Source organism: Trachypithecus francoisi, unplaced genomic scaffold (genome assembly GCF_009764315.1).
Source record: "Trachypithecus francoisi isolate TF-2019V2 unplaced genomic scaffold, Tfra_2.0 Lachesis_group0, whole genome shotgun sequence".
Taxonomy (NCBI): Eukaryota; Metazoa; Chordata; class Mammalia; order Primates; family Cercopithecidae; genus Trachypithecus; species Trachypithecus francoisi.
In genome coordinates this window covers 63,205,677-63,228,905 of record NW_022681453.1, presented here as the reverse complement: position 1 = coordinate 63,228,905, position 23,229 = coordinate 63,205,677, and the positions used below count along the sequence as shown (strand labels likewise).

General features: G+C 42.6%; 1 protein-coding gene across 1 annotated transcript; it reads left to right on the top strand.

The window, feature by feature from the left end:
* Positions 1-323: 323 nt before the first annotated feature.
* LOC117083375 (ropporin-1) lies at positions 324-11,089 on the top strand. Its single transcript, XM_033210946.1, has 5 exons — positions 324-556; positions 3,948-4,065; positions 5,390-5,551; positions 9,883-10,058; positions 10,881-11,089. Exons 1-5 carry the CDS (start codon positions 441-443, stop codon positions 10,945-10,947), a joined length of 639 nt encoding a protein of 212 aa, XP_033066837.1. The 5' UTR covers positions 324-440; the 3' UTR covers positions 10,948-11,089.
* The last annotated feature ends 12,140 nt before the right edge of the window (positions 11,090-23,229 follow it).

Genomic DNA, 23,229 nt, shown 5'->3' with positions numbered 1-23,229 from the left:
TATGCCATTCTCCTGCCTCAGCCTCCGGAGTAGCTGGGACTACAGGCGCCCGCCACCTCGCCCGGCTAGTTTTTTGTATTTTTTAGTAGAGACGGGGTTTCACCATGTTGGCCAGGATGGTCTCGATCTCCTGACCTCGTGATCCGCCCGTCTCGGCCTCCCAAAGTGCTGGGATTACAGGCTTGAGCCACCGCGCCCGGCCAGGGCTGTGTAATTTTTATGTAAAGGACATAACTATTTACAACAAAAAGTAGGGGTTAGCAGACGGCTTTCTAACCTTGGCGTTGTGTAACCATAGAATGCACTTGTCTTGCGGAGTCTCCAAAACTGAGAGTGTCAAACAGAGGCTGTGTGACCTCCTGTCCAGGATTGCTCTCATCTTATGAGTCCAAGTTTTCATCTTATGTATTTTTTTCTCCTGAGAATAGGCCAACCAATCAATGGCTCAGACAGATAAGCCAACATGCATCCCGCCGGAGCTGCCGAAGATGCTGAAGGACTTTGCCAAAGCCGCCATTTGGGCGCAGCCGCAGGACCTCATCCAGTGGGGGACCGAGTATGTGCTCCTTTATCGCCTTCACCTCTTGGAGGACGGGCAGGGAGAGAGGGTCCTGGAAAACCGCAGAGGTTGCCATGGCTGCAGTCAGGCGGTCGGGACTAACTGGCATCGTCTTTGTTTTAGCTCTTGCATTGCTTTGATGCTTTAAAATCCACACATAAATATTACATCTAGTCGGGCGAGGATGGAATGCCTCCCCTAAGCGAGCCAGATTGAGCAGTAGGACGCCAGGTCAATAGACCGTGTCCTGGGGCAAGCAGCAAGAGTTAAGTGACCGCGTCACACCAGCGTATGCACACCCACCTCCTCCCTGCACTCCTTTTCCCAGTCTGGGTGGAAAGAAGGGCTGGGAATCTCCGAAGCTTCATCTGCCTTTTTTCGTTCTCCCGTCTCACCACTAGATGGCAGCAGTGCAGCCGGGGGAGGTACGCGGCAGCCCTGGGTGGATGGGGTGGGACCAGCCCAGCTAGTTCATCCCTTTAAGGAGACACTTCCTCCCCTGTGTTAAAACTCTTACTTGGACCCAACCAAAGACGCTTTGTATCTTGTCTTTGAGGAAATTATTGTTATTTTCTTTAGTGTTTCTCTGAACTGATTTGTTCTGCCAACATAAAGATGTCCGCACAGTACCCATTCCATTCTGGAGAAAGGCCAAGCAGAGTGATGGGGTCCTCAGCCATGGCTGAAAACAATGTGCCTCAAACACGCGGGCCTTCTTTCAGGAGAGACCTCCAGAGGCTGCTCAGTAGATGGAGCTTACACAACAATCGCTGCGGGCCTGGACTGAAGCAGCTTTGCACAGAAAGCCTCTCAGCTATGAAATTACTCCTTAGACAAACTTGCCTGCTTGAAACTGGGGAACCAGGACTTGAGACAGGAGCTGGAAGATAACTAGACCTCTCGGACCATTTTCAGGCTATTTTTACTGTTTTATGATTCCCTGCTTAGGAGGGTTTCAGTAAGAAGGGGAGAGTGAGAGAGGCCGTTGAGAGAAAGCCAGTGAATTGGGGAAGGGAAGATGTCCTCAGCCTGAGGTTGTGAGTTGGTCTATTGCGCAGATGGTGGGGAGAGTGTGGACACCTTTGAGAAGACACAAAATGTCATCTAAGAGGGGCCTTTCGGAGTCTCTGGGCCAGTGCTGTGCTCCCAGGCTGGATTAGGATGCAGCTTTTACAACTGGAAGGAAAATAGGCCAGGGGTGCTCATAAAAAGAAACATAAATGGCAGTTACTTTGCCTAGTAATGAGCCCTATTTAGTTTTCCACTCTAAATTTTATATATTGCCTCTAAGATTGAACTTTAGCATCAGAAGACTAATTTATTTTGGCATAGTCAGATAGACAGACTTTATCTTATACGTTACTTTCAAACCCATTTTATTGTCCTTGTGCTGCTGTTATTTATAATAAGCAAAATGACATTGCTTAGTATTGTCCCCGACATTTATGGAAGAAGGCATTCACTATTGTAGCCTGCTCGCTCTCATATTGTATCACGTACTATAATTTTTTAGACATCCATGAAAACTTAGTTTATAGTTTAACCACAATGAAAAAGGAGGGCATGACCTAAGAGCCCCCTCCTTTCTATCCGGACGTGAAAAGCACCGCTCAGATGGTTGTATGTGACCTATTTAAAACCTGTACCATTTTAGACAATAAAACTCTACGAAGTATTTCCAAGACAAAATACGTATTTAATCCATTGCAAGTAAGAATTTCACTACATATGTGTTGCCAACGAAGAAACCTCTTACCAGGCATCGGCAGGACATATACTTATTTGTCCTCTGGTAGGCATGTGTTACAACACAAATTTGCAATCTATGTGTATAACCATGGACCTGATCACTTGCAAATGAAGCTCAATACCCAAAGAACGAAATCCATGATTACAGCTTTATTTCCATGTTGTCTAATCAATTCCACAAGAAGTCCAGAGATGTTGGTGCTGAGTGTTACTCTACCTGGGCAGCACTTCTGTAGAATGAGGTGCTGTGTGTCTCTGTCCCTCCCATTTATACCACCCAAGTCTGGTTATAAAGCCTGAGGCCACACCCCACTTCTGTTGTCACATTGCACCCACACCCCGCCCACCCCAACACTGATCTGTGTGCAGAGATTTCTCATGCACGTTGTTAAATGTGGCCTTAACGTATTTCTTCTGCCCTTCCTGCTGATGACCTCCAAGGGGTGACTGGCAGTTACTGCTTTAGTCCATGTAGCTTTAGCTCTGCCTTGCTATGTGGCTCAGAGACAGGTTAGCCCATCATTGTATGGCTTGACCCTAACATGGACTTTTACTAAATTCCCTCTATATTTATTTACATACTACCTGGATCTGGAGGAAGTAATGGAGGGAAAAAAGCAGAGAGGGACAGAAATTTGTGGCTCATGGATCGTCAATAACCAGCCTTTGATGGAGACAGACGCTGCCATACAGCATTGGTGACCCACATGTCAGTGGCTCATGTCTGTTCCCTGCTGCAGGCAGCCTCTTTTCATCTTATGCCAATCCTGAAACAGAACTCAGTACTTGTTCCACAATGCCCCAAAACAAAGTCCACTCCACAAAATATTGAGGAGCAGGCAGATTTTACTAAAAATTTTGAGGGAAGATGGAGAAAGTTTTATTTCGAAGTCACCATATAGCTTCAGATTGTCTCAAACCTTCTTTGGCTTGTCTTCTCTCCTGAGCCTTGCACGGTGCCCTGACAACCCTCTCTCCCTTCTCTCTTAAAGCCCCAAGCCTCACTACCTCCGGCCAGAAACCCTTCCTGATTCACCCCTAGGACACTTCCATCTCTTCCCCTTCCCTCCTTTTTTGTTTCTTCAGAGATGGGGGTCTCACTCTGTCACCCAGTCTGGAGTGTGGTGGCACAATTATAGTTCACTGCAGCCTCAAACTCCTGGGCTCAAGTGCTCTTCCAGCCTTAGCCTCTGGAGTCGTCAGATTACAGGCCCTAGTCACCATTCCTGTGCTGTCTTCCCCTTTGTTTTTAGTTATCTTCCAACTTCTCTTCCCAAGATTATATATACAAATGTAATATACATCTGCGTGTATAAAACTCTCAGAGATGACTGAAAAAAAAACCTGAACCCGATATGCTCCAGGGAATTGCATACCCAAACTTTTCTGGTTCTTCCTCATCCTTAGAGAAGAACAAAGCTTTGTATTCTCTAAGCATTCTCTATGCCCTAAGTGGAGAGTAACACATTCAGGCTTTTCCCATATGTAAGTGAACTAAACACAATGACATAGAAGCCACTTCACAAAGGTTCCTTTCTCTACCTCCTTTCCTCAGAAAAAGGGGGAAGGATTGCTAGAACAGCCAGAGGTCACTGGATATAGGATGCTTCTCCTACTCTCTTGACTTTTTTTCTTGTAGTTATTTTGAGGCCCTGTCCCGTGGAGAGACGCCTCCGGTGGGAGAGCGGTCTGAGCAAGCTGCTTTGTGTAACTGGACAGAGCTAACACCTGAGCTGTTAAAGGTCCTGCATTCTCAGGTAAGGGCCCTGCTGCAGCATTGAGGGGAATGTAGCACAGTGTTGAGGCTGGGTGGGTACAGATGAAACCCCTCTGTTCTCTTGCCAGTCAGCTGACCACTTAGCACCACCCTAAAATACACTAAACCGTGGACTGAAAGTAAACCTTCCCTTGGGGAAATGGGAATAATTTTGAAATAGGCTGTAGGCTGAGTCATTGGTGGGGTCATCCCAGGTTTCCTTGAAGCTGGCAGAATGTACAGGGGTTCAATGCAATGCTAATCTCATCTCTCCAGAAAAGTGCAGGCCCTCAGTCACTCAACAGTGTCTCCCTTACTGATCAAGACCATAATATGATGCCAATCACAGTATTGGGAAGGACATATTTCAGCTCCCCAGCTATCCCAGGTCCAGACATAGCTTTTAGCTTTTAGGGAGAGGCTGTGAGCCTCTTCACAGCCACATCATCCTGGCAGCTGCCTGGTGAATGAATGCATGAGGAGGGTCCAGCTTGAGAAAGTTTGTGGTTTGGCCAATTTCCAGGAAATACGGTTGAGCACCACCATACCCTGCTTTATGATCCAGGACAGAGAGGTTAGGGGTGATTTAGGACTGGTGTGGCTAACTACCTTGGTCCCAGAGGCTTAGCATTTCACTAGAATCAGAGGGTCAGGAAAGGTGGTGGAGCACTTCATCAGGGGCATCTGTGCTCTTGTTGCATTGGTGGCCAACAACCAGTCACCTTCCCTTCTTTTATCCACCAAGTACCTTGTGCAGTGAACGTGACAGAGCTCTAACGTACCTGGGATCAAGCAACATTAGGCATCCAGACCAAATCCCCGTGGGTCAACCACATACCCCATATCATTCCAGGGAAAGCATGAGGGATGCACTTGAGGTCTAGAGCTAAGAACTCAGTGTAATCTGGAAGAAAGAGAACTATGTCTTGTTCTAATTTTAACATTAATTAGTGGTCTGAGGTAAGCCACCTACCCCCTGGTTTTGTTTTCAGGCTGTTCTATCTGTCATATAAGGAATACAAAAATTTAGGAATACAATAGCAGATAAAAGCATCACCAGAAATTAAAATGTAATATAAATGTATATCTTTTGCATAATTCTGACATCTAAAGTTTAACAATTAATAAATTATATTTCAGCATGCTCTTCACTAGGATTTGCGAAGATAACTGCCACACAGAGCCATCTTGTACCTTCCTAACACCCCTCCCGCCCCTTGCCATGTGCTGGGAGATGTGGACCTGGCCTGGGGGCGGGGTGTTTCTCAGGGCCTTGTCTCAACTTCTCCCACATCTCTGTGTTGTGTCTGTCCCCTGCCCTGCAGGTTGCTGGGAGACTGATCGTCCATGCAAAGGAGCTGGCCCAGATGTGGAAAGTGGTGAATCTTCCAACAGATCTGTTTAATAGTGTGATGAATGTGGGTCGCTTCACGGAGGAGATCGAGTGGCTGAAGTTTTTAGCCCTTGCTTGCAGCGCTCTGGGAGTCGTAAGTTAGCTTGACTGTTTTTTGTTTCTGAGGGGGCAATCTCCCTCCGGGCCTGGAAGGGCAGTGGATCTATACACGTGGTCAACTCTCCAGGGCTGATGATAAACATGCCTCTTCTCGCCTTGTCCTTCTCCTCTCTAAAGCAAAGTCTTTTCTGTGCTGGTCAGGCAGAAGCAGGGGCTGGGAGGGGTAGAGGGAGACACCATCGTCAGGCTCTGGGGAGAGCTGACTACAGTGTAGTTCTTGGATTATTTATGAATATTGCCCTCAGACTTATTTTCTTTTCTTTTTTTTTTGAGGCGGAGTCTCGCTCTGTCGCCCAGGCTGGAGTGCAGTGGCCGGATCTCAGCTCACTGCAAGCTCCGCCTCCCGGGTTCCCGCCATTCTCCTGCCTCAGCCTCCCGAGTAGCTGGGACTACAGGCGCCCGCCCCCTCGCCCGGCTAGTTTTTTTTTTTTGTATTTTTAGTAGAGACGGGGTTTCACCATGTTAGCCAGGATGGTCTCGATCTCCTGACCTTGTGATCCGCCCGTCTCGGCCTCCCAAAGTGCTGGGATTACAGGCTTGAGCCACCGCGCCCGGCCGACTTATTTTCACTCCACTCCCTCCATTCACATTCCCAGAGACAGCCAAGAGCCGGCTGCAGAAAAAGACTTCCAGACACCTAGAATATATATCAATAGACACTTTTTAAAGGGGGTACAATCTTACAGAAAACTATGTAATAAACAGAATTAGATGAAAAACTCAGACACAAGAGAGCAAAAAAAAAAAAAAAAAAAAAGAGAGATAAGGCTATTTCTGAATTTAGTCATGACACCTCCAGGGATGCAGGATGTTCATACAGATTTATGCCTTTTCCAAATTTGACTTGTTTGATATTGGAAAAGCAATTTTACTGTTTTGAAGCCAAAGATGCTGAAATCAGTTTATATGTATAGATATCTAAAGCTTGGGTATCTTATATGTGGACTTACATTGTTAAACATTGTTAAAATAACTTAAAATGAATCAAAAACATGGTTTTTTGAAAGAATCCCTGAGATACATACAAGTTTGAAAATTACAGCATTTATATGGGAAAAATGTATCTTTAAAATTTTATCTGCAGTTAATTATGATCTTGTTGGTCTACCCCACCCACAAAGGGTCAAATAATAAATAAATGCAATCCAATCCTGAAATTTTAGTCTGATGCAGTAACTGAAACAGCCTAACAGTAAATTTCCCAGTATCTCAGGTTTTTCTCACGACGCTCTCTTCTCCAAGATGGCAGTTGAATATAGACGGAAAGAGGTGACTCTAGGCCCACAGAGCAGTCATTTCCCACAGCCCTCAGTCTTCTCTGGCATCTCTGGTCTCCATGGCAATGCCTGTCTGTCTGGTCGCTAGCTGCTTGCAGCTTACGTTTTTGGTCTCGTCTCTCCCAGACTGCTGAAAGACTGGGTCACGAGGGTGGAGCCCTCATGAATGGGATCAGTGCCCTTATAAAAGTTGCCCCCTTCACCAAGTGAGGACACATAGAACGCATCATTCTCTCTGGCCCTCACCAGAGAGAAAATCTGCTGACCCCTTGGTCTTGGATTTCCTAGACTCCAAAACTGTCAGCAATAAATTTATGTTGTTTATAAATTACCCAGTCTAAGGTATTTTGTTATAGCTGAGACTAAGTCAGGGGTCACTATCTGGTGGAGACCTTGCATCCTAGTTAATTCATATATCCTCAGAGGCAAGCCCAGAATTTCTCTTTCCTTTGCCAATTCAACAGCAAGACACGATCTCTATGCCATTCAGAAAAGCCAGTTTGTTCCTTGTTGAAGAGTCTAGTAATAGGAATTTTTACTCCAGTAGGTAATGGGTACATTTACTCTATCTTGAGCTCTCTGTGTCTAATACACATTATTCAGAATGTGATGGCATTCAGACCTGCATTCCTCCTCCCTTCAGCACTCCTTCTTCTGGACTGGCCTATGCCACCTCCTGTTCCACTGAACTGATTATTAAAAAAGTAAGAGATCACATATGTAGAAAATAATCATGTTCACTGGAAAGAATGACTTTTTTTAAAGCAAATAATTCACATTTCAAGGCTTTCACCTCTGACTTTGAAAATGAAGCTTGCAAGATGTTTAAAGACTACCTCTGTGAAATGGATCCCCCAAAAAATATTGTGCAAGAGAATGAAGATCTGTTTACCTTAGATTTATGTCAGTTTACCAAATAGCTCTAGTACAAAGAGTTATTTATCCACTCATCCATTTATTAAATCTTTAAAAATATTTTAAAATCTTATGAGGTAATAGAATTTGAAGGTTTGTTGTTTGAATAATCAATAAAAGATGATGTTTAGGGTTGAAAGGCCCTATATTAGTTTGTTAGGGCTGCCATGACTTAGTGGCTTGAACAACAGAAATTTGTTGTCTCTCAGTTCTGGAGGGCAGAGGTTCTGGGAACAAGCTGTCAGCAGGATTGCTTTCTTCTGAGGCATTTCCCCTTGGCTTAAAAATGGCCAGCTTCTCGAAGGGTGCCCACATGGCTGACTCTCTCTTTATGTCCTAACTCCTGTTCTTATAAAGACACCCTACTGACTTCATTTTAACTTATCTTTTTAAAGGTCGTATGTTCAAATACAATCGCATTCTCCAGTTCTGGGGTTAAGGCTTCGACATATGAATTTTCGGGGGAACAATTCAGCCCATACCAGCACCCCATGGGAGAGGGCAACAGAACAAAGCATTAGGGGTGCAGAGGGTTGTTTTTGTTTGTTTGTTTTTTTACAGAAATGGATGAGCTGTGGGTGGAAATTATAAAGTTCAGAGTGTGCTCGCAAATCTACCCCAAACCATTCTCCCACTCACACGCATGACTTACCATCCTCCCAGACAGCCTCGTGTATACTAGTTAGCCCATGCCTGCCCTCCCACCCACTCTGAATTATGTGGAAGTGCCTAGAAGATGCAGTGTTTCACAGCGATTTCCATGAGAGGACCCCCAGGGGCAGGGGAGAGGAAAGGAAGGTGGCCTGCCTCAAACTCAATTTTTTTTGACATCGTGTGGTTTATTGAAAATTTTGTTTCAGAAAATAACAATGCTTATTAAATGTAAAGAAACAAATTTTAAATATTAACTCAATTAAAATTAATAATTATTACAAATTATGTTTAAATTACTTGCCATCAATTCAAACTATCACTCAAGGAAGAGTTTATTCACATCCTCCGTACCTCAGTACCTCCTGACATAGATTACACTCCTGGGTACCACACACCCTAGTACCTCCTGACATAGATTACACTCCTGGGTAACACACACCACAGTTAGAGAAGCCCCATCTAGGCAATCATTCTGTTCTGGGAGAGGATGAGAGGAGAACAGCAAACATCAACTGCTAAGGCAGGACAAGTCTCCGCTACTAATCATGTGGGAAGATACAGCAGCTGCTTTTTCACTCCCCCTAAGGACTCAGGACTGATCTTTCACTGATCCCTGGAAGGGTGTGTCAGGATGATCTGTACATCATCAGTTTCAGTAAACCACCAAGATCTGTATGCTGACCTTCATTTCACAACTCTTTCGCTTGTATCATTTATTCAAAGGGTGGGTTTATGTAACGACATGAGATTAGTTCTGAGCATGCTCCTTTAATGTTCAAGTTTCATTGTAAGGCGGGTTTGCTTCTGTAGTAACCCTTCTATTAAAATTCCCGGCACTCATTGTCAACCAATATTTCCCCAACAATATAAAGGTTAGTATTATGTAATATTAAAGAAAGCACTAGGTGATTCTATTTAGATGGGCCCAGATGCTTTAGAGGAATGTTTATCTTGATGTTCAAGACCATTTTTCCAGTATCTTCCTGGGTCTCTATTTTCCTGGGGAAATTACCCTTCTCTTACCTTCTCTGCTGTGTCTTGCCACAAGTATCTTGCTGGAGTATATAGGCTAGACCATTTATCTCAGCCCTTTAGAGATATGATTGGAGGGTAATAAGAAATAATTCTAATTATATAGAATGCAAATAACTTCCCCCCTTTAGTGAGGTTATTCAGACTAAAGTAACAAATATCTTAAAAGTATTTAGGAATTTATAAATTTAATTCCTTGAGTAGTCTTCCAACAAATAAAGAAAAAAATAAAGATACCCAATACTTAATATTTTTTAGAATGAATTAGTGACATTTGAATGTAAAAATGTCAAGCTTTCTAGAATCTTAAATTGTTCCCACTTCATTTTATAAGAGGAATATTTTTGTTTTCTTTCTTGTATCTCAACGGATCTCAGGAATACTGCCTGGAAGAGTAACTTTCTCCTCATTTTATCTAACTTTATAGACTATTACCAAAACTCTCAAGATAGTGTGTGAGGTCTTGTCATGTGACCATAATGGTGGGTTGCCCCGGATCCCGTTCAGCACCTTCCAGTTTCTCTACACGTATATTGCCGAAGCGGATGGGGAGATCCCTGCATCACACGTCAGCAGGATGCTAAACTACATTGAACATGATGTGTAAGTTAACTTTCGCCAATTGGAGGTGAAAGAATACCAGGAAAACAAATCTACCAGGCCAAGATAGTGAGATTATTGTATTATACTGCTCTGGAAACAGAAAAGTATTGTGAGAAACATGAAATATGGATCTGAAAGAAAAGGGGAAAGGGAAGGAGAAGAGGAAGGAAAAGAATGATATAGGACAACAATTCTTTAAGTCCTTCTGAGACTAGCAGTAGCGGCAGCAGCACCTGAGAACATGTTAGAAATGCAGAATCTCAGGCTATACCCTGGACCTATGGAATCATAAACTCTAGGGGTGGAGCCCAGGAATCTGTGTCTTTATAAGCCCCCCAGTAACTCTGACTCATGCTTAGCTATGACCAGTGGAACAGAAGTGGAGGAGAAGGAGGAGGAGGAGAAGCAGGGTTAAAAGAAAGAGAGGGCTGGGCATGGTGGCTCACACCTGTAACCCTAGGGATGGCTTGAGCTCAGGAATTCAAGACTAGCCTGGGCAATATGGTGAAAACCCATCTTTACTAAAAATACAAAAATTAGCTGAGCACGGTGGTGTGTGCCTGCACCAGTTAATTGGGAGAATGGCTTGAGCCCAGGAGGCAGAGGTTGCAGTGAGCCGGGATTGCACCAGTTACTCTAGCCTGAATGACGGAGCCAGACCCTGTCTCAGAAAACACACACACACACACACACACACACACACACACACAGAGAAAAAGGAGCAACAGCAGAATTAATGTGAAATGAGAGAGTTGTTTGTATATTTTCTTTCTTAAATTAACTGTCAGTGAACTAACTGCAGATATACCTTTTTCCAAACAGAATTGGGCCTGATGGTTTAATCACGGTGAATGACTTTACCCAAAACCCCAGGGTTTGGCTGGAGTAACAGCACAATTTTGGCAATTTTAAAGGAAGATACAGATGATTGTACTTCAGAATGACTGAAACCCATATACCACCCAAAATCAATTTTCTTGTACAACTGGTACACACTAATAAACAATTAAACAAACATATGAAATCAGAAATGTGCAGAATTGAGATGTGAAATGATTGGAACAAAACACCTTCATTACCAGGAGATTAGTATTCTTCCCATGTGGACACTGAGTAAAAGTGGCTGACAAAGCATGGATAGAAAATGCATCTCCAATCAAAGCCAGATTGTCAGACGTTAAAAAGTAGTACGTTAACCAGACACAGTGTTGTTGTTCTGTGATTGTTAGGCATAATTTAGATGAGTGTCTTTTATATGGTCAATTGAAGTTTTTACCAGTTTATCTCTCCATTTGTTGGTACTGTGCTAGTCATTCATTCATCCTCTCACTCATCAATATTTATTGAGGTTAGCTATGTGCCAGGAATAGGGTTGCCAGAAAAAACACAGGACACCCAGTTACATTTGAATTTCAGACAAACAACAAACGTTCCGTTTTGGTTTTTGCTAAACCTGGCAACATTCCAGGAAGTATGCTGGCTTCTGAGCAGATGCAAATAACATCTAAATTCTGCCTTCAAGGAGCTCACAGCCTAACACTAAGACCTGAACATAAATCACTTTCATGCAAATGGCCTTGAGAAGAACTAACAGTATTCCAGAAAGTGTCAATGTCAACGGATTTTTCTGAAACCATACACAGATGTCATAGAACCCACTAGAGAAATCCAGAATGCCCAAGGCTCAGGATTATCCAGGACTAGCCCTTTGAGCTTGGTCTGGAGGTTTAGTCCCTCTAGTATCATGGATACACAACTTTGCTTGTCTGTCCAGTCTTTCATAATTCAGCACATTGGACCAATGACTTCGCCAATTGGCTCACCTCTGAAGTGTGAAAGTCTCTGTTCAGGTTTGACCATGTTCCAGTTTATAGGAAATGACCAAGGTTGAAAACCATACCTAGACAGGCACTGAGGATATATACAAGGCATCATAGGTTTGGAGTCAGACAGATCTGGATTCAAATTCTTTCTCACCAGTGACATCGAACAACTTAATTTATCTAAGATTGTTTCTCAGAGATAATGACACTGACTTCATAAGGTCATATTGTAAGGAAAAATTTGAGAATGTATAAAGCACTGTACACAGTGGCTTACACATGGTAAGTGCTTAACAAATGTTGGCTATTATCATTAAAACAGTATTTGTAATATTGTTAATACAGCATAGCCCAGGTAGAGGGCAAAGCACAAAGCTGTTTTCCATCCTTGGGGTGACTGCAGAAGCAGGTTGATTTGGCAGATGTGCTGTAGGTACTGTGTCCCTAGTGAGCAGCTGTGGCATAGCAATATCAATAGCTTAGAGCAAGCATTGCCCCAGTGAACCAGGGCAGGAGAGGAGGAAGATGGTGCACACCAAGTGGTAGCTCAAAAGATGAGCAACTGGCAGTGCAACAATGGTATTGGGGATACTGCTCTGAACAAGATGAGGTCCCTGCTTTTATAGAGATTAAATTCTACCTAGGAAGACAGACATTACATAACCAAACACAAGTTTATAATTGTGAGAAATGATGCTACTACATAGTAGCACGGGGCACACAGCTAGTGTGCAGGGGCAGGATAGACAGGCTTTCGTGAGGAAGTAATTTGAGAGCAAGTTCGGAAGCCACAGGCAACTCAGAAAGGTGTATCTGCAGCCCACATGTCCTTGCCAAGCTCCAGACTCAACTATTCAGTAGCTAACTTGACATCTTTCTTGGATGATTCCAAAGTACTCTCTAATTTAACAAATCCAAAAATGATTTTCCTGGTTTGCATTTTTTTCATAATAAAATGTTGGAGAGAAATGAGTTCATAAGCTTCCTTCCTAAATGTGGATCTCTCCCACCACCCGCCAAGATACAAAACCCAGAAACCAGGGTCAACAAATACCTCCCCACTGCCTTACTTTCCAACTCTATCAGCAAGTGCTCTCCATTTTACCTCCTATGCATCTCTCAAATATGTCCTCTTCACCTTCCCTCACCACCACCTGCCTTAGGTCCCCTCATCCCCTCCCAGCTACCAATATATTTCATCTGGACTTCCTATCAATCTGGTCCTCAGAGGAAACAGAAGACAATCTAGAGTTTTGAAGATAATTAAAAAGTTTACAGAATGGACAAGGAAAACAACAAGGGGGTTGAGGCACCCAGGGACTGGCAAACCATTATCACCCCTAAGACTGAAGGGACAAAGGGAAGGACATGTTTTATTAGAGTGTGAGAGGACTGGAGCTCCAGGGGCTCCCCTGATGATGCAGAGGGCCAGTACCATCAGTCAAATGGTGCTGAGATAGGAGGAATATCCTGTTCTCTCCCTCTTCTATTGACTAAACAGAACCTGAAGCTGGAGGGCATGCCTGAGTGATGTCAATCCCTGGGGCACGGAGAAGGGCAGAGAGTGGATGCAGGAGGAGAGAATTTGCTCACACCCATGCTTGCCTTTCCCCCAAGCACTCTCTCTATGCTAGGAATCAGCAAACTTCTGTAAAGGCCCAGCTAGTAAATATTTTAGGCTTGGCAGGCTAGACGGTCTCTATCACAAATACTCAACTTTGGCAGTTGTAGCACAGATAATGTGTAAACACATTAGTGTGATTGTGTTCCAGTAAAACTTTATAACAGATGATTTTCAGGTAACTTTTCACATCACAAAATATTATTCTTTTGACTTTAAAAAAAAAACTACTTGAAAATGTAAAAACTGTTCTCAGGCTGTATCCAAGAATGGCAGACTGAATTTAGCCAGGGACTGTAGATTTTGGATTCCTGCTCTACACTACAGCCACGGGTCTTTGTAAAACCCCAGTCAGTTCACTGTGCCCCCTGCCTGAACTTTTACATATTCCCAATGGCCTTAGGATAATAAGCCAAATCGTGTAGCCTATGAGGACTGCATAGTCTGGCCCTACATACACTTCCATCCACACTTCAGCAGCAAGAGCCTCTCTGGGTTTCTCTTTCTCAACATCATGCTGTCTCCACATCTTTACAATACTCTGCTCTCCATCCTCTATCTAGTTTATTTGCAGATCTCAGCTCACTGCAACATTATTTATAATAGCAAATAACAAAACTAAACAGGGGGTGGGGGCATAACATTCCCAACACTAGGGAAATGAATCATGGAACACCAGGCAGCCATTTTATAACTGTAGATTAATGAGAAACAATATTGATTAGATATTAAGAGAAAACACTCATGTTAAAGTAATATCTATTATTTCATATTGCTGTAATACATTTATACATATATACGTAGGTGGAAAAAATCTTGAAGGGAATGCATCAAGCTGTTCACAGTGATAACTCATGGGCAATGAGGTTATGGTTATTTTTCCTTTCTGCTGATCTCTATTTTCTAAAATAAATATGTATCAAGAAAAATCAAGATGAATTTTAAAAAATCAACTTAACTAAAAAAAAAAACCCTGAATTTCAGGTGAATATGTTAGAAAGTTATGAAGTTACATGAGGGCTGGGGAAGGAAGGGAGAGGTTTTCACAGTTTGATCTAATTCAAAACTAAATCTGTGAAATACTCAAGTTTCCTAAAATCACTCAGGATAAGTGTGTGATATATTGGTAGACATATTTTAGTTCCTGGGCTTTGACATTAATGGTAACAGACTTTTAAAGGGTAGCTCTTTTCTCCATTAAAAAGAAATGAGGCTGGGCGTGGTGGCTAACCACTGTAATTCCAGCACTTTGGGAGGCCAAGGCGGGCAAATCACCTGAGGTCAAGAGTTCGAGACCAGCCTAGCCAACATGGCGAAACGCTTTCTCCACTAAAAATACAAAAATTAGCCGCGTGTGGTGGCGTGCACCTGTAATACCAGCTACTAGGGAGGCTGAGGCAGGAGAATCGCTGGAACCCGGGAGGCGAAGGTTGCAGTGAGCGGAGATGGCACCACTGCACTTCAGCCTGGGCAACAGTTGAAATGGAATAAACTGAATTATCTCTCTTCAACTTGATTGAAATTATTAACCCAAAACCCAATGCATTAAAATCAATATCTAAAATCCTCATTAAACTGAGTGCACATGCCAATATTAAGAATGCTGTGTCATTCTTCATCAAAAGTAATTACCTCAACACAAGAGGAGACAAGTACGCATGGAAGTAAATCCCAAATCCCAACTAACGAACATCTGAGATCAGTGGCCACAGGGATTAATTCTGAAATTGCCATCACACTTACGCAAAGATAACAACTCGGAGGTCTTATTTTTATAGATAAAGAACAAAATCATCCAAAAAGGCACACAAGATGCCAAATTAAAAATAAAGAGCGAAAACCCAAAAAGTTGCACGCAATTCCTTCTGAAACCTATCCGCCTCCTACCCCTGTCCCTTCCTCTGGTGCTGGAGGGTCCTTGTCCCTGTTTGCCTCACAGCATGCCCTGGAACCGTACAGCTTAACTCTTTTCTTGGCGGTTCTGACCCGTCTCCGCCCCGGCCCCGCCCCAGCCATGCCTCGGCCCCGCCCCGTTCGCCGTCTATTGGCTTCTCCCACCTGCTGCCAGTGGGTGACGAGCCGGGAAGTCGGGAGGGATCTATTGTGCACGCCCAAGGCGCTGGGCCTGGAGCAGGAGTAAGAGAGTGGAGGCGCCTCGGAGACTGAAGCTCGGCGTTGGGCTGGATCCTTTCCGGAAGCGGAAGCTCGGGGGACGCTACAAGAAGGTCCGGGAGCCCACTGAGGTTAATTCTTTTTACCGTGAGGCTTCACTTCCTTCGGTCTTGTCTTCTCTGCGGCTGCGAGAGATGGTCAGGTCCGGATCTCGACCGGGCCAGGTGAGGGCTGAGGACCTGAGGACCTGAGGAGTCCACTGTGGGGATGGAGAGGGACAGAGGGGTTTTCGGGCCAGGGACTTGTAAAACTCTGCTCGAAAAAAGAGGCCATGCGGCGACATTTAAGTGCTGGGACAGAGGTGCGGGGAACACCTGATCTTCCCGTCGTAACACAGCCGCTCGGTCTCTAGATGTGTTTCTGTTTAAATAGTCGTAGCCCTCTAGAGCGCTGGCTTTGGGATCAGACCCGGGTTCGAGTCCCATCGTTCGCCGTTGGGTCGAGTGACTTAAGCTCTCCTAGCTTCAGTTACTTGCAGATTGAGATTCCACTACGCTTTACTTCTCGGAACTTCCTATTCCTTAGCTGCAAAATAGGCAGAAATAAGCATAAAATTCTGTCCCAAAGAGTTGGGAAGGTTAAATGAGAGAACTCGGAAAAAACATCGATCACACAGTTGGCGTAGACATGCAACAAAATTTAGTTCCCTTAAAAACACGTAGTTTGCCACCATCTTAATAATAACAGCAGCTAACATTTAGATAGCACTTATGTGGTAGATACTACTCTAAGTGCTTTTATGTATTACATAGAACAACTCATTTCATAGTCAGAATATCCTTAGGAGGTAGGTACCATTATCCCTCTTTTATACGTGAGGAAATTGAGGGCTGGAGGGTTCAAATAACTTCCTAACGGTTACACAGCTGTGGAATCAAGATTCAGATTCACAAAGCTGATGCCAGAGTCCATTCTTCTTTTAAACATTTTACCTAGTAGATGTATGACTTTGAACAAACCACTTTTCTGAAATTTAGGTTCCCACCTCACAGAAATAATGATAACTCACAGGGTATGGATTAAGTGGAAATGAAAGACCTTAGCACACTCTAAGTCATTCTACAAAGGCAGTTTTATCTTGTACTTGTTGGTAGGAGATACGACTACTAAGAAATGCTTGTATGTTTCTCAAATAGCAAAATTAAAAGTTTAATGATAATAACTCAGTAGAAGTAAGTGTAAAATAAAGTAAACTGATTCTCCTGTATTGTGATTAGGACACTTCTTTTGGAGAGCAGCTTTGCAGTTTGTATTAAATTGCCAATAACCTTTCACCAAATAATTTTCCTTTTAATCCTAAATATGAAAAGGCTATTTTCAAGAGATAGAAAGGCCTATTCCAGGTTTTTTTTTAATTATGAAAAATATGAAGCAAACCAAGACCATATTATATTACTTCCACTAAAAGAAATATTATACAACCACTAAAAATTTTTGAGTATTGGCCGGGCGCGGTGGCTCAAGCCTGTAATCCCAGCACTTTGGGAGGCCGAGACGGGCGGATCACGAGGTCAGGAGATCGAGACCATCCTGGCTAACACGGTGAAACCCCGTCTCTACTAAAAAAATACAAAAAACTAGCCGGGCGCGGTGGCGGGCGCCTGTAGTCCCAGCTACTCCGGAGGCTGAGGCAGGAGAATGGCGGGAACCCGGGAGGCGGAGCTTGCAGTGAGCTGAGATCCGGCCACTGCACTCCAGCCTGGGCGACAGAGCGAGACTCCGTCTCAAAAAAAAAAAATTTTTTTTTGAGTATTAATATGAAAAAGATTTAAAAGTGGAAAACACAAGATTCCAAATTGCAAATATGTAGTTAGTATGACTAAGTAAAAAATGCATATGAAAAAAGATTGGAAGCCCCGATAGCAAAGAACACATCTAGTACCTAGATCTTGGTTTCCAAGTACCACTGTCCACCAAGGAGTCATGGTGTCTTGGAGAACTGACCAACCCCAGGGCTGAGCAGGGGTATTATAAGAAGAGCGTGGATAAACCAAACTAAAAAGCTTCTGCACAGCACAGGAAATGATTGATGGAGTGAAAAGGCAATCTACAGAATGGGAGAAAATATTTTCAAGCCATGTATCTGATAAATAATATCCAAAATACATATAAGGAATTTCTATAATTCAAAAGCAGAACAACAGATGACCTGGTTAAAAAATAAAAAAAGGATTTGAATAGACATTTTTCCAAAGAAGATGTGCAGATGACCAACAGGTATATGAAAAGATGCTCAACATCACTAATCATCAAGGAAATGCAAATTAAAACCACAATGAGCTATCACCCAACACCTGTTAGGATGACTTATTAAAAAAACAAAAACAAGTATTGGCAAAGATTTGGAAGAACTGGAATCCTTGTACACTGTCAATGGGAATGTAAAATGCTATAGCCGCTTTGGAAAACTATGGAGATTCCTCACCAAATTAAAAATAGAACTATATCACCCAGCAATTCTACTTCTGGGAATTTATCCCAAAGAATTGAAATCAGTATATAGAAGAGATATTTGCACTCTCGTGTTCATTGCAGCACTATTCACAATAGCCAAGATGGGGGAACAATGCAAATGTCTATCTACAGATGAATAGATAAAATATGGTATATACATATAATGGACTATTATTCAGCTTTTAAAAAGAAGGAAATAGCTGTCATATGCAATAACAGACATGAACCTTGAAGACATTATACAAAGTGAAATAAGCTAGTCACAGAAGGACAAATACTGCATGATTTTACTTATATAAAGTATCTAAAATAGTTTAAACTTATAGAAACAGAATAGAATGGTGGTTGCCAGTGGCCATTAGAAGACAGAGATGGCATTGCTATTCAGCGAGTATAAAGTTACATTTATGTGAGATGAAGAAATTCTTGAGATCTGGTGTACAATATCATGTCTATAGTTAATATTACATTTTGTTAAGAAGGTGGATCTCATTTTAAATACCCTTGTGGCAATTATAAAAAAAAAATAAAAAGATGACCTGGGAGCACCTTGTTGTAGAAAGTAAGGAACAGCTCAAAAAGTGATGGGGGCATGTTAAAATGATACAGGAGTCAACCTCAGGGGGCTCCCAGTGACCAAATCTGAGACAATTTGAGCATCAAAATAAAGTGATAATAGGGGATCATAACCCACTGAAGAAAACAGGAATCAGTGAGTCCCCACTAACACGGAAGAAAGAAAAAGTGCTTCCCTAAAGTTGAATGCCCACTAATAAATGTAGAAGGAATTACGTAGTTAGAAAATCACTATTTGTCAAACGATTCAGCCAAGAATCATCAATGGTTGCTAAAACTATGGGGTGACAGTTTGGTGATGGGGATATCTATATAATCTCAAAGTATCTCTTCACAAAATGCTTAACAATTACAAAGATAAGAGTACAAACTTTACAATAAAAAACCTGGCAGACACCATCTTAAGTAATAAAGTTTACATCATCAGTAATGCAACAAACTGACGTGTCTATTTATTGTATTGAGAATAACATCTCTTTTGTGGATTCCTGCCAAAAATGCATGACCTGTGTCTAATAGGTAAACATCAGACAAATCTAAATGTCCAGAGGGACATTGTACAAAATAACTGGCCTAGCCTCTTTAAATATGTCAAGGTTATAGCAGACAATGAATGACAGCCTGAGGAACTGTTATAGATTAAAGGAGACTAAAGAGCCGACAATTTAATGCAACATATGATCTTGGATTTGGCGTGAACCAGAGGGATTTTTTTTTTTTTGCAAAGGACAGTATTGGGATAATTGGCAACATGCAAATAAGGTCTAAACATTAGGTCATAATTCTGTATCAATGTTAATTTCCTGGTTTTGATAATTATACTGTGATTATATTAGAGAATGGCCTTGTTTTTAGGAAATATTTAGGAGTAAAGGAGTATTATATCTGCAACTTAACTCTAATGGTTCATGCAAAAAGTAATGCTTTGAGATATATTGAGAGAGAGCATGGAAAATGGAAAATGCCAAGGGTCACAGACTCTGCGTGAAGCATATACAGGACTTCTTTGTACTATTATTTCATAGTGGAAACTACAAAAAAAAAAAAAAGGAAAGGAATTGTTCCAATATGATAGCTACTGTTTCAAGGTGCTTTTATCATGGGTAATTTTCTTTACCAGATTTTCTATAATATAGCCTTGTGTATATTTTTTGGAGAAACGTCATATATAATTTTACAGTTATGTCAGACAGGTACCTCAGACATGTACTTAAACATTTTTTTTTTTTTTTGGCCGGGGGCAGTGGCTCACGCCTGTAATCCCAGCAACTTTGGGAAGTCGAGGCAGGCAGATCACCTGAGGTCAGAAGTTCAAAACCAGCCTGGCCAACATGGAGACATCCTGTCTCTAGTAAAAAATACAAAATTAGCCAGGCGTGGTGGTGCCTGCCTGTAATCCCAGCTACTCGGGAGGCTGAGGCAGGAGAATTGCTTGAACCCGGGAGGTGGAGGTTGTAGTGAGCTGAGATCTCACCATTGCACTCCAGCCTGGGCAAAAAAAAGAGCGAAACTCCGTCTCAAAAAACAAATTTTTTTTTTTTGGAAAGAATAATAGTGGTAGTTGTTTTTGGACTCGATCCAGGTTGTAGTATTATAGTGTCATGGCTTGGATTTTGTATTATAATTCCAGCCAGGACATCGACATAGATATACCAAAGGGAAAGACCCTGATAGTGTGATGCAGAGACCAGTGGAGTGATGTTACATAAGGTCTTATTTCCTACATTGTTGGTTCTCACTGCTGGCTTCATGACCCTCCATCATATTCTAAGTTATCTCAAGAAGTATAACTCTTACCAACCCAATTTTTAGAAAATGTATTCTCAGTGACATTCTTAGAAGGATGGAGCACATATTCAAGCATATAACAGAATGCCATCTAACTCCAGAAAGTTTGGTAGTTACTGCTGAAAGCTATCTTGAGATGAAATATATAAATATGTCAAGAGAAACTATAAATGAAACTGCCAACAGTGACTATATCTGGAGGGTGGAACTAGGGGGGAATCAGGGACTTTAACTCATGTCTATTTAAAATCTCTATGAATAGAGATTATATTTATCTGATATAAAGTTATTAAGATATAAAATAGTATACCATGGAAGTGTCCCTTCTTGCTCTGCCCCCAGATACTCAGTTTCTCTCCCCAGAGGCAACCATAATTAACTGTTTCTGGTGTAACTCCCAAGATATTGGATGCAGGTAAAAGCAAATGCCTATTTTTTTCTGTTTTTCTACACAAAAGGTAATCCATTATGTCACTTTAAAAAAAAAAATTAAGAAAACAACAGTGCTATATAAGTCTGAAAAGAAAGATTAAGACAATGAGATGTATATAAAGAGAAAGGGTAGAGTTTTCATTTGCTGGTCTAATCAGGCATTCTAAATAATGTACACAAAAGGAACCAGAGTTAAGAACTCTGTTCTGTATCTCGAATTAATTTGTATGTTTCAAATAATTTGGGACTACAGAACATGTTTAGGGGATTAATATAATCTGAACTTAGTGTAGCAGTTACTTCTGGTATAAAATAGTATCTCAATTTCCTTTTCACCTTAAATTGTTCACCTTAAGTAACAAATATATTTGTTGTTTGCTTGACATTGTACATAAAATAAACTTAATATATGAATTAAATTATAATTGTGGATTTTTAGGATATGTCACATTAAAACAGTGAAAAATATGGTGCATACATACAATGGAATGTTATTTGGCTTCAAAGAGGAAGAAACATTTTGACACATGCTACATACAATATAGATGAAGCTTGAAGACATTATGCTAAGGGAAATACGCCAGTCACAAAAGGACAAATATTGTATGATTCCAGTTACATAAAGTTTCTAGAGTAGTCCAATTCATAGAAGCTAGGGCGGTAGTTGCTAGGGTTGGGGGGAAGAGGGGATGGAAAGGTATTGTTTGATGGGTACAGAGTTTCAGTTTGAGAAGATGAATAAAAGAAAAAAATGATATCAGATTGCTGGCAAGATGGCTGAACAGCTGCAGCTCCCAGCAAGATTGATGCAGAAGGTGGGTGATGTCTGCATTTCCAACTGAGGTACCCAGTTCATCTCACTGGGACTGGTTGGACAGTGGGTGCAGCCCATGTCCCTTACCCATAGAGGGTAAGCCAAAGCAGGGTGGGGTGTTGCCTCACCCTGGAAGCGCCAGGGGTCGGGGAATTTTCTCCCCTACCCAAGGGAAGCTGTGAGGGACTGAACCTGAGGAACCATGCACTGTGGCCCAGATACTGCACCTTTCCTAACGGTCTTTGCAACCTGCAGACCAGGAGATTCCCTCCAGTGCCTACCCCACCAGGGCCCTGGGTTTCAAGCACAAAACTGGGTGGCCATTTGGGCAGACACCAAAATAGCTGCATGAGGTTTTTTTTTTTTTTTTTCCATACCCCAGTGGTGCCTGGAATGCCAGTGAGACAACCATTCACTCCCCTGGAAAGGGGGCTGAAGCCAGGGAGCCAAGTGGTCTGGCTCAGCAGTCCCATCCTCACGGAGCCCAGCAAACTAAGATCCACTGGCTTGAAATTCTTGCTGCCAGCCCAGCAGCAGTCAGAGATCAACCTGGGACACTCGAACTTGGTGGGGGAAGGGGCATCTGCCATTGCTGAGGCTTGAATAGGTGGTTTTACCCTCACAGTGTAAACAAAGCCACTGGGAAGTTTGAACTGGGCGGAGCCCACTGCAGCTGAGCAAGGCTGCTGTGACCAGACTGCCAGATTTGTCCTCTCTGGGCAGGGCATCTCTGAAAAAAGACAGCAGCCCCAGTCAGGGACTTTTAGATAAAACTCCCATCTCTCTGGGGCAGAGCACCTGGAGAAAGGGGTGGCTATGGGTGCAGCTTCGGCCAACTTAAATGTTTTTGCCTGATGGCTCTGAAGAGAGCAGTGGATCTCCCAGCACAGCGTTTGAGCTCTGTTAAGGGTCATACTGCCTCCTCAAGTGGGTCCCTGACCCCCGTGTATCCTGACTGGGAGATACCTCCCAGTAGGGGCTGACAGACACCTCATACAGGAAAGCTCTGGCTGGCATCTGGCAGGTGCCTCTCTGGGATGAAGATTCCAGAGGAAAGAACGAGCAGCAATATTTGCTGTTCTGCAGCCTCCACTGATACCCAGGCAAACAGGGTCTGGAGTGGACCTCCAGCAATCTCTGGCAGACCTGCAGCAGAGAGGCCTGTTAGAAGGAAAACTAATAAACAAAAAAGAAGAGCACGTCCACTCAGTGACCCCATCCAAAGGTCACCAACATCAAGACCAAAGGTAGATAAATCCACAAAGATGGGGAGAAACCAGTGCAAAAAGGCTGAAAATACCAAAAACCAGAACGCCTCCACCAGCAAGGGAACAAAACTGGATGGAGAATGAGTTTGATGAACTGACAGAAGTAGGCTTCAGAAGATGGGTAATAACAAACTCTCCAAGCTAAAGGACCATGTTCTAACCCAATGCAAGGAAGCTAAGAACCTTGAAAAAGGGTTAGACGAATTGCTAACTAGAATAACTA

Excerpts from the sequence above, each read along its gene's own strand:
- LOC117083375 (XM_033210946.1), top strand. The coding sequence starts at position 441 with ATGGCTCAGACAGATAAGCCAACATGCATCCCGCCGGAGCTGCCGAAG. Across the intron at positions 4,066-5,389 it reads TAAAGGTCCTGCATTCTCAG|GTTGCTGGGAGACTGATCGT; the intron begins GTAAGGGCCCTG and ends CCTGCCCTGCAG. Across the intron at positions 5,552-9,882 it reads CTTGCAGCGCTCTGGGAGTC|ACTATTACCAAAACTCTCAA; the intron begins GTAAGTTAGCTT and ends CTAACTTTATAG.